At 40.4% G+C, this 12,459-nt stretch overlaps 1 protein-coding gene across 1 annotated transcript in view; it reads left to right on the top strand.

Annotated features, from left to right (window-relative positions):
- rims1a (regulating synaptic membrane exocytosis 1a) overlaps positions 1-12,459 on the top strand; it is a 93,521-nt gene that overhangs the window by 65,956 nt on the left and 15,106 nt on the right. The window contains 8 exon segments of the mRNA XM_073482088.1: positions 78-249; positions 1,644-1,791; positions 2,105-2,161; positions 4,335-4,500; positions 5,219-5,323; positions 5,903-5,962; positions 10,022-10,111; positions 11,372-11,455. Coding sequence (XP_073338189.1) covers positions 78-249; positions 1,644-1,791; positions 2,105-2,161; positions 4,335-4,500; positions 5,219-5,323; positions 5,903-5,962; positions 10,022-10,111; positions 11,372-11,455 — 882 coding nt within the window.

Raw genomic sequence — 12,459 nt, forward strand, 5'->3', positions numbered from 1 at the left:
TTCAGACAAGCAAGCAGCAAACACAGCTGTCTATTATCTACTTAATAACTGGTTAAGATCTGTATTTTTTAACACAGTGACAAGAGCAAACGAAGGACAAAAACCGTGAAGAAGACCTGTGAGCCTAAGTGGAACCAGACGTTCGTCTACACTCATGTCCATCGCAGGGATTTCCGCAACCACATGCTGGAGCTGACTATATGGGACCAACCCAGGTCACCAGAGGAGGACAGCACCTTCATGGGAGAGGTACCACTCTCTCACACACACACAAGCACACACACATACACACACACACGGACAAACATGAAGGCATTAAGTCATTTAGCTATTTCTTTTTATAGGACAATTAAGTCCTATAAGTCGGCCTACTCCTCATGTTTTACCTGTGAGAGGAACTGTAAGTTGTGTCCTGCTCCTAAATCAGTTGCAAAAACAATACTTCAACTCTAATGTTAAGATGTTTCATTTGAAAGAGAACTTTTTCTAATTATAATTATAACCTCTCTAATTATTAACTCCCCTGCTCTTTCATTCGTTTCATTCAATTTTCTATGACTCACTCCGTATTGAGTGTATTGTCAGAGCGATTGTTATTTGGGGCTCTTCCTCATGCCTCTCGGTGCATGAAGAGCTGTTTTCTCTCCTACTCTGCTCTCTGCTGGACTGTTACAGTGCATAACTATAATCTCTGCTTCTCATAGCAGTAGGTTATATGTTATTTTTATTTCTTCATGTTGAGGATCAGGTACTGTACAGTCTCTAGGATGTACTAAGATTCGCCATTGCACTGTGACACATAGGCATGGTATGGACTGGTAATTTATGCTGTGGGCCCCACTGGTTCATTTAACCAGCTGAAGACAAAGGACCCACAAAGGAAGTGGGTAGACTAAAAATCTTCTCTGCCGTTAGCTTGAACGAGGGATGGACCCACTAGCGATAGTCTTAGAGTGCTGTGTGTATACTCATAGAGTCTGGAGTTACGGTAACTAATGTTCATGGCTCTTCATTTTGACAAGAGCAACTGCCAATATGGAAACTTCATCACGCATTCAGTCAGTCAGGGATAGACTTTCATGTTTATAGGACTGGCTCCTGTTTTACTGCGGTCTGGCCAAAAAACGTGGATGTTTTTGAGATGTAGAGGCGCAGCTCTAATTCCAATAGTCACAGGAGCTGTTTTTCATAGGTCATGGTAAACCCACCGAACACTACCTGCTCAGCACCAGACGACAGACAGCCAGAGTTAGCTGCTGAACATAGTCGAGCATTTAGAAGCTAAAGTTTCAAATATCTCCTCAGAGTTCTTGGAGACCAAACCAGAGGTAAAACCAGAGGGAATATCTTTCATGTCACTTACACATAAACAAATGAATGCTGATGCTGCTCCGTGTGTTTGATGAGTAAACAGTGTTTGCTAACATGTTTGCTATATTGACTATACTGTGTTGTCAGCCTGTTCTGCTGCCCCCAAGAATCAATGCATGTAGCTTTAACTAAAAATTAAGTACACAAAGTATTTCATTGATGCAAAACATGACTCGCGTCGCTTCTCCTGTGTATTTTTACACTAAATACCAGTGAGTGGATGTTTATAGAAGCAAAACATTTAATTACCATGTGGATTATGACTTGAGCAGATCCTGATAGAGCTGGAGACGGCCTTACTGGACGACAAGCCTCACTGGTATCCACTCCAAACCCACGATGTCTCATCCATACCGCTGCCCCGACCATCCCCCTACCTGCCCCGACGACACACAGACCCCCCTGGCAAGAAGCTGCAGCGTAAGTCTCATTCTGTGAATGGCCTTCATTTAATATTTTTCTGTATGAGCCCTTCTGTGCGCTGTCATGTCCGTGTGAGTGAGCATGCGTGCATCACTATCTAAGAGAGAAAGGACTATGTATGGTTTACTATCATTGAGCAAACTGTATTATGTTTCATAATATAAATGTCTGTTTTCACTACCTTTCCTCAATATTGCATTTGTGTCTGTATACATGCATGTGTATATATATATGTCTGTGTGTGTGTGTGTGTGTGGTCTATATACACATCTGTGTGTATGTGTCTGTGTGTGTGTCTATGACTGTTCAGGTTCTCAGCGTGTAACAGAGCCTGAATTTGATGAGGGTACAACAGTAGTGTCTAAAGGTGGGTGGGGATTGTTTCCATTCAGTGTCTCCCACAAACTGTGTTTTTATTTGTGGTGTTGTTTTGGGGTCGGCTTGGTGAACACGTGTATGTATGAGTTAATAGCAAAGTTTGGGATCACTTTTCCTTTTTTTTTGTATGGAATACGGTTGGTGCCAAAAATGTATTCCATTGTTTCGTGCCGAAATTTATTCCACAGTGTTTCCCACACATATACTTAACTTTGGCCACCCAAGTGTATTTGGCAACCCATTTTAATTAATTATTTTTAATCCGTCCAAGAGAACAACGCCATCCACGATCCTGTAAACGCACTGATTGTGATGCGGCCTCTCCTATCGAATGTAGGCCGACTTAAGCCGTTGCTTTTTCAAAGCTTGTAAGTGCATCCGGTTGTTGTGATGTCATTCGGTATCATGTTGATACACAGCCATTCTGTGGGAAACACTGTTCTGTAATTTCGTGCCGAAATATTTTCCGTGCACGACAAGTAGCCCTTCACTGGAAGGTTAAGGTTACACCAACTGACAGAAACTTAAGACAGCTGAGTTTAGATTTTGAAAAATTGTTTTATTGTGTTAAAATGAATCAAGAATCTATTAATAATGACTCAAAATATAAACTGACTCTATGACATCCAGCCTTTCCTCTTTTAAATGACCTTTTATTGTAAATCTGTCTGACAGTAATATTATTTAGAAAATGTTATCATTCTCATTCTGTGTATGAGGAACGCTGTCATGTCATAGATTACATGTTTGCATGGGGCAGAAAGCATCCAGGCTCCTATTGTTTTGTCTCAGATGAGCTCTGACATGGGGCTCATCAAAAATATAGTTTCAAGACTTTAATGTCCGAACCATTAGGAAACTAAAAAAATACACTTCTACCATGTATGTTGAATAACTTTGATTTTCATTTTTGTGTGTATTAGTGTAAATGTAAATGTCTGTGTCTGAGTGTTTGTCTCTGTGTGCTAGGGTTGGACTGGTATATTGTTGATCTTGGCTATTTTTAGGAATCAGATTGATCGATTACATATTTTTCTAATGATAAGTTCTTAAAATAATCTAAATGAATCTGAATTGAACATTTTCATCACGTGCCATGCAAGTATGGAAGAACAAAAGGTCCCTTCCTACTGTAATATGACTTCCACAATTTCACACTGACATGTAAAATGTGGTGTGAATACTCGAATACATACTCAACCTGGATTTCACTGATTATATTAATGCCTCCTAGTGTCATATTGGCTGTTTTATTAATTTTGTACCCTGACTGTTAAAATTCTGGTGGAAACACAATCAGCGATATCAGTCGAACCCTACTATGTGCCTGTGCTTCTTGTTAATGAGCACCCAAGTTAAAAAAAGGGAGGCATAAGGGACGGCAAAATACACCACATCACTTTGAACAACTTTTCGTTTTAATTTCCATGCATGGTAGGAATACATGAAAGACCTTGGTAGCACTTTCCAAAACAAAACTAATGGCCCACTGTGAGCTTTGAGGTGCTGTTCTCTTGGAAATGAAACCAGTGACCTTGGGACCACAACAAAGCCTGACACAGTAGCGCAGATCCCTTCAAGGCTGATCAGTCTCTCTATTTATATTTTTATCTTCAGAGATGGTTCCACAAAGAAAGAGAGAGTTGTTTTATTTATTTATTTTTTTCTTTTTACTACATTTTTAAAATACAGGACACAGCAATGAAAAATAGCCAGCTGCAGTCCTATTATTAGGCGAATCTTTAAATAGTCTGTATCCTTGAGACAGCCTGTCTTATTGTAGTTGCCAGACGATATGTTCAGTGGTTTCAGGCTCCTTGCTGAGATGTTAGCATGTACACTATGTTAAGAGTACTAAACATTGTGTTAATACTTTGACATACCAGGTGTACATGTATTATATTAAGCTATTAGCATGACCTCCAGGTATTCCAAACCATTTATGCCCTCACCAGTAGGCATAAATGGTTGTTGTAGCTTGAATTTCACTGTAATCGACTGAGGATCAGCACTGTTAACGCCTACACTGGCAATTACTAAACAGTTCCTTGACACGCTTCCCACTTTTTGACATATTTACACTTATTTTTGTGCACTCATTCACATTGACTTATGAGGGTCTGTTTTCATGTATGTGCACGGGGATGACCATTCCCACCCAGCAGCGGATGGGCGCGGCAGGGAGAGGCAGCGGGAGTCCTCGTCTACTCTGGAGGTGCCCGACCAGCAGAGAACGCCCGTCCATCACATACGTTCCCGTTCGGTGTCCCCGCACCGCGAGGAGCAGGGACGAATCCGAGCACGCCCACCCATCATTACCGCCCAGAGGTGAGGGTTAAAGAAATGAGACAAGATCAATAAGAGTTGCACTATTTCACATAAATCAGTTTTACATTAATCAGGACTGGGGATGTTTAAAGTAATACTCACAAATCTTTTGAGTATGAAACCTTAATTCCATTTAAGCTTGAAAAAAAAAAGGCTGTAAAACATTTGTAAATTTACCATTTATGGTCAGCTTCACAGTGGCTGCAATGAATTACAATAGTGACAAGTTTATGCAGGCTTAATCCACTTCCTCGTTGTATATTTAGTATGCTCCAAATGGTCATATTTTAGCCAAAATATATTAATACACTGCTTTAGCTCACTCCTGTGACACAGTTGTGTGTTAAGATTGAGTTGGAAGGGCATACACAATTTAAAATTATTAAATTAGTCTCTCAGAGGTGGGTGACTTGACCTGGTGTCTGATGATTGATACAAATAAAGGTCAGCCTGGTGAGAAGACATTGGTCACTTGTAAGAGGTAAAAGCAACATGGTAGAGCAAGACAGGAGGAATGAGAGTTTGTTGGAAGGCAGCAAACAGAGTCCATCTACTAATGAAATGTCTGTCTGATGCAGAACACACAGTGCTGCCAGCTCTGCTTTTACTGGCCGAGCCAAATGAGCCCCGCCAAGAGTCTGCTGCAATACTGCCTGACCACTAACCTCACATAAGTCTTCTTTCTTTCTTTTTTCCTTCCTTCCTTCCTTCCTTCCAGGAGTCTGGATGATGAGCTTACTCTCAATCGTCGTTCTCGTTCTCCGACCCGCTACTACGACGCTGCCAGAGGTCGCCGCCAGGAGGAGGAGTACCTCGATGAGAGGTGTGTGTGTTTGTGCGTGAGCACCGCCAGCAATACATGTAGACATCCGAGTTGTTTCCAGTGTTTGCCAAAAAAAAAAAAACGGTTAACTTTTTTCCGTGTGACGTTGATGGCTTATTTTTGTGCGCAGTTGATGTGAGGCAGCAAATTTAATGTGACCAACTGTGACTGCCGCAGATTTTACTTGTTCTAAAACTTTATTTTATGTTCAATTATTTTGGTCACCATTTAATTTTTTTTTTTTAAGTATGTCCTTGTTTAGTTTTTCTGCCCTTCATTTTACTGAATTTCCCTTTTTCTTGGCTCTGTTTTCTTTGGGCCGTGAACCAAGTTCAATGCAGTAGCTCTCCGTTGTCGTCTTGTGTAAGTGACTTTAGAGCAGCGTTGAGATGAAACGGCTTTGGTTGCAAAAATCTGTGGCATTTCTGAGTATTTGTGTGTGTGTGTATGTGTGTGTGTTGTGTGTATAGCAATCAGCAACAACTTCTCTTTCCTATTCACCCTCTTCTCCCTCTGCTCTTGTGGTTTTTGACTGTTGTTGATTTCCTCATATGTCATCCATCCCCATGGTAACCACAGTGAGGTCATCATGATCCACCAGTCAATGCGAGGCAAAAGTGCCGAGTGCCTCCACACCAGGTAAACTGGCCAATATTGTCAACGTAATGTGTACATGTGGATTCTAGATCAGTTGTAGTTTATGTGCGTAGTGTTTTAATCACATAGTCTCTTAATTTTATCTTTTTAAAAGAGTTTAATCATTGAAAATGCTGAAATAGAGGCTCTTTTTCTTTGCTATAAAAGTAGAATACGCGTTATAAAAGTAAATTATATAATTTTAAATGTATGTAGGAAGTAATAGTTACATAATGTAATGCAGAAAAGTTAAAACATACAGTAAAATAATAGAGATTGTCTATAATTTTGCTTTTGTCAACAAATGCCTTGAGAAGAACAGTGTCTTCATCGTCCATCTCTCAATACCGACTTCCGCACTTTGTCTGTGGCTCTTTTTTCTACCTAAAACCTAAATCTTTATAAACTGCTCAGGAATATATGTAGTTTCATTTTTCTAAAAGAGAAAAAGAAAACAGCAGGGAATTGTAGTTTTTAATAAACATTACTTAAATTGGACACTGGACCCGAAAAAGAACATGTCACCTACTGTAACAGTGTGGCTCACTGAGCAATGGAGCATTATGGCGCAGAGAGATAAGATACATCAGGCTTTAGATACACACAAAATACTTTTCAGTTGGATCCATTTATTGTTGGCTTTGCTCTTTTCATGGGATTTGTTGACGGTTCCAAAAATATAGACTATGATCACTTGACGTGACAATGACTTGTTATTTTTCCAATATTTTTGGGTGCAAAGGAGTTTACCTTTCTTTTTTAAAATACTATAAACAGGTTGATCAGATTGAGGAAAGGAGAATAAAGAGCTGGTTGTTTAGCTGTACTGCCGACTCAGATCCACAAGAGGACACTGCAGGACCATGTTTGTATTTAGACTGAGCTTTCTCAGCATGCTGCTCTTCTACAACCAAGCCAACAGTGAGGCTTACTAGGGCTAGAGTCCAACACAAAATAGTTGTTCAGCTGGTGTGTTATGAAAGGACCCATAAGAATTCACCCTCGGCCCTCAAACCAGTAAATAAATACAAATTCTGTCTTTGCCACTTGATTACAATGATCAGGTCTCTGCACCTTCATATCCTGATTCAGTTTGAGGCATCAAGACTTTTACTGTCATTTCACATCTGCTTCACATGTGTACTGTAATCAACATCACTCGGGTCTTAGATTGCTATTTGAGCACAAAGCCGAAAAAAGGTAAGTTACACGCTTGAGAACACTTCTGTATACAACCATACCTCTCTGATTTAAGCATAATAACATAGTAACATTTTCAATTTGTACCTTACTGCATATACACATGGATATGTGGTAGAAGGGTGTCTTTAAGCGTGTCAGTAGAGCTGAAAGCTGGCTTTTGATGCTTGTATTCCTGTCATGCGGTGCTGTAGTTCTACTCGCTTACACTGCAAAAGCTTACGAGCTTAGCCAGTGATTTTTTTCAAGAAATGCACTGTTTAGAAACATGTCAGATGACAATATGACTGTTGTGAAGACACGTGGGATATGAAACTTATCTTGCTTATTTAGTATAAATTAATGTTTTGATGTGAAGATGGAAATCAGCTCGTTAGCCAAACCACTTTGATGAACATATCTTTAAATAAGCTTAATAACACACAATATAGTGCATAAAATCACTGGATAAGTCGGCTAACTATTTTTTACCTATTAAATTTGTCTTGTGCAAACAATCCTACACACTTGTTTTTTTCTCCTCCACCCATTCCTCCCATTATCCTACCTCTGCCTGCTGCATGCATGCTAACATCAGGAGGTCTACTAGGCACAATAACACACTGCCACCTAAGATGCCACTTTTGTTCAACGGTGTCCACAAACACAGAAACAGGTAAGTCCCCAGTTAAGGGTTCAGTATGCTTCAAACGAACAAAGTGTTTGGACATGGACCTTTTTCCCCGTTCTGTATGAATACTTCAACATTTTCTTTAAACAGTCTCCTCAGTGCTTCTCAACATAGAAACTCCTGGCTCTCCTGGATAACGTAACAGTCATGTTATGTTTTGTTTGTCAGTTTCACTTGGCAGACAGCTATAAATAGGCAAGAGCCTCTGCAGCTGTTACTGCCGGGAAGAATCCAGTCAGAGTGACAAATCATCGCCCGCAGCAAATTCAAAAACGCTTCTTCATTGTATTTGTGAACAGACATGGTGAATTCATTTAAACTGCAATTTATCATAATATTTTGCCTCTGTGCTTTGTTGCCAATACATAGTATGTAACACAGTTTTAAGTCTGGTGATCAAGTGTTTCTGTGATGAAAAGCACTTCTACCCATTGACTGTATAAAATACGGACAGAGCTTTCGGATCTGAGAAGCCAATGCGGAAGTGCTTTAAACCTTTACACTGTCTCATTGCCAGCAGGGGGCGATTCCCCCGGGTTTCAAGAAGTTAAATTGTATGTAAGCTTATGAGAAAATGACCCTACTCATCACTAAACAGTTTCCTAATGATCTTATAGTCTCAATCGCTAGTTTAAAGTCATCTTTAATTCAGAATGATGTTCATTTAGTAAATTGTGGTCCCATTTAGAGTGAAATAGGTGACAGGGCAGGGTATGCTTTCGAGCGTGGCTACCTTGTAATTGACAAGTTGCTACCACACTGTGTCCTCTGGTTCTCAGTCAGATCCAATTAGGGTATCTTCGCCAGCTCCACCCGCTCATCCAAATATGGTCACGTCTGGCTCCAAAAAAACGAGATGGCAACGGACATAATGCCAAAACTCAAACTCAAGGTGTCAAAGCAGTAGTCCACAATGAGTGACATCACTAAAGTTTTACATACACAGGCTTCTTCATACTGTTTTCTCTAATGCAGTCGTTCGTCTTTTAACAATTCATTCAATTGGGAGAGTTTCATGCCCATCCGAGCCATGAGAGTGCTGAGTGACCTAAAACTGTCAATGGAGAAAATAACGCAACTTTTACTTCTGGAACCAGGGGAGCCCAAAATAGCCCCTCCTAAAAACTCTGCCGTCAGCCTCCTCTTGACTGAATCACACTGCCTCCCCAATCTCTCCAAGAATTCGTGTCTTTTACATGCCTAGTCTTGACGAAATCAAGCAAAAGGGGATAGCAGTGCATGTTTCTGACTGTTTCCCCTCAAAGGAGGACAGTAGGTATCTCATATAAAGTGACGAAACTAGTTGTGTAAAGAATGCTTGAGATAGAAGTTCAAACGCTACCTTACGACTTGAACAAAACTTATTTGACGCAGCCCGTTTCCCATGCTAGACAATGCGACAAGCCCTTCGTCTGAAGCATACTGAGACCATCAGACAGTCCGTGGTGCCAGTGTGAATTTTCTCAACCAGTGGAGAGGCACATAATCACTTGCAGTAAATCTTCATAATCTTCTGTGTAAGAGTTAGGATACCTGCCAAACTGTGCATATTTATAGTAGAGGACACACAAGCTTGCAATATTTTTAATCCTATGGACTTCCTTTCATGTGAGTATTTTCTACAGCAGCAGTAGCTTCACAGATTATTTTTTTTTTCCAATCTGAGCTTTCTTTTCCTTTGCAACTGCATGCTGTTTTTGAAACTTTCATCTTGTGACTAGTTCCACGCTGCCTGCATGCCGAAAGATAAGCTCTGTCGTGGGATCGCACATGGTCATGGCAAGGCGCTGCTCCATCACACACAGCGTTGTAAACTTCACAGATGAGGTGACAGTTAGGTAAGACACACACATGCGTGAATATTACTAATGGTAAACCGTGTGAGTCTGAAGTCGTGACAGGTCGGGAGAGTAGTGCAGACGGCGTTTCATCCTGTGCCATGACAGTCGAAGAACATTTTCACCACACCCCATCTTCATGACAAGCATGACAAGACAGATACTCCATCTTTACGCAGCCAACCAGTCATGGTTTTAGTTCTCAGACTAGCATTATGACTTTAGGAATCTAACTGGACTTTCTTTTAAAGCATTTTTTCTGTTTGTCCATTGTTTTTCTCTTTGTGTTTGTTTCTGTCCTCTCCTCCTGTCTCCTCCTCCATTGGATGGCATGTTGTGCTGTGGTGCCTCTAGTGATCTGCAGCCCTCTCTGGACAGGGTTAGGAGCGCTAGCGCCAATTGTCTGACTCCAGACAATCATGCCCCCTCACCAGAGACTGAAAGGTACCAGCCTCTGTCTCCACCACCCCTCCTGTAGTGCTCTAGTAGTGTCTTGTCTTACCTTTCCTGGTCTTTGCAGTACTTTTCCCTCTGAATGGTCCCACACTAGCTGAAGATTAAGCTTCCCACCTCCTCACTCTACCCAGACTCCATCGCTGCACACCAGTCTACTCTTCCAATCTGCTGTTCCACCCAGTAGCTTCCACGTTTTGCCACAATCCTCAAATTGTATTTTGAAGGTGCAACGATTTTCTAAAACCGATTATCCATTAGCAAGTATCAGTAGTACTTAAATAACAACAGAAACACTTTGCCAAATTTCATATCATTGATGTATCACTATCAAGACACTTTCCATAAAAGTATGAGCTCATGGGCATTGGCATCCTGACGACCAAATCGGTGCACCTTTTTTTTTTTTTTTTTTTTACACCTTACCTCAATTACTGTATCTAAAGACGAATCGCTTCACCAGCCGGCCTACCCAAACACTGCTTAGCCTCACACAGTCTAGTCTTGAGTGTAATTACCACTTCAACCACTCATGGCTCTCATTTGTTAGCTTCAACCCTTACTAATACCAGCAAAACCTCTTCCAGTAAGTCCTGGTGCCAGAGCTGCTTCCTCGATCAACCATCACCCACAATGTAATCAAAATATCTTGAAGGATAAGTTCAAATCTATTCAACTCTATTTTATTGCACATGCTATATAAATGTTTAAAGAGTTGTGGGTAAATGTATTCATTCACCTTGTCCGTACTAGGCTGTAAAGTGATACCTCTGTAATGTGACTACGCTGTAAAAGATGAAGAATCTTCATCCTGGAAATCACACGTTGGTTTATTGTTGCCGTTTCTTTGCAGCAACAAATCTACATGCGACTGCGAGGACTGTATTGACTGTTTCTGGCTCAAAAAGGAAAACACAAAAAAGGGAATTTTGTACTGAAAGACTGTAATTTTGGATGAATCCCAGACATTTCCCTCAGGAGTTGGTGCACACCGAAACAGAGCTAAAAACAGAGGGAGTATTGGACATTAATTTGATGGTGGTGGACCGCAACTCCAGATTTGTAATGTTGCTCCATGTCTGATGATTTTTTTTGTCGACGTGTTTAGAGCTTGTTCCGCCAAAGTGGCCAAAATATACACATAGGCAGCTTTTCAATTTCTGCATACCTAACAATGGAATCACAAGACTTTCTGATTTTGTCATGGCTTGCTGATCATATGGGTGATATATTTTGTATGTGTACACATAGAAAATCTTTGTCCCATTCCCTGCCCCGGAGACGTCCGGCAAGTCCCAGGATTCTTATCCAACATGCTTCCCCTGAAGATGACAGGTACCCCTTTGTGGACTCCAACTGCTTCCTCTTAGAGCTTGACTTATGCTTCAAAATCTAAGGCCATAATGACCTAAACCCAACGACCCAAAGATTTTTATGAAAGGACTTTTTTTCAAGGCAAATCAGCACTTAATATGTCGCCAATTCCCACGATTTTTTTCTTTTTTCTTTTTCAGTAATGTAACACATTCTGTCAAACCTGACTGAAATCCGCTGGGTTCAGTTGGGTCTTATTGGGTGCAGGCAGATGTCAAGCTCTACCTCATATCTTTAGTTAACATTGATCTCTTTGCTGAGTTCTGATATTTCTTTGACTAGCTGGTAGTAAATTTGCAACCTGAACTTTTCCAACTCTTTCTATTCTGATCAAGGTGTAGTGAGTTAATTTATCTTGTATCATAAAAAAAAAGTATAATTTAATTTATTTGAGCCAGATTTAGTATAACAGGGAAGTGTTATTTTCAAAAATTCCTTTAAAGAAACAGTTGAGCATTTTGGGAAATTACTTATTCACTTACTGTCTGAGAGTTAGACGAGAAGGTCCATACTACTCCCATGTTTGACTGTTAAATATAAAGTTACAACCAGGAGACAGTTAGCTTAGCTTAGCTTAAAGTCTTCGAGTGCAACAGCTAGCCTAGCTCTGTCAAATATGGCTTTGTTAGATCAACAAACCAGGCATAACATGTTAATAAGTGAGCTTTAAAGGTGTTGGTAGGTGTATTGTGTTACCTGCAACACAGCCCGGCTAGCTGTTCCCTCAATTACAATTCTTTATGCTCAGCTATGCTAATGTCTCGCGGCTTTAGCTCCATATTTAACAGATAGAAATGAGAGCGGCAGCAATCTTCTCTTGACACTGTTGACAAAATAAACGTATAAACGTATTTCCCAAAGTGACAAACTATTACTTTAACTTTAGCTTATGAATGAAAGTGTTATTTTCTTGAAACCGATAATAGTTGCAGTTGCAGCTGCAGGGTTTCACTTTACCTCAGCAA

Source organism: Pagrus major, chromosome 15 (genome assembly GCF_040436345.1).
Source record: "Pagrus major chromosome 15, Pma_NU_1.0".
NCBI lineage: Eukaryota > Metazoa > Chordata > Actinopteri > Spariformes > Sparidae > Pagrus > Pagrus major.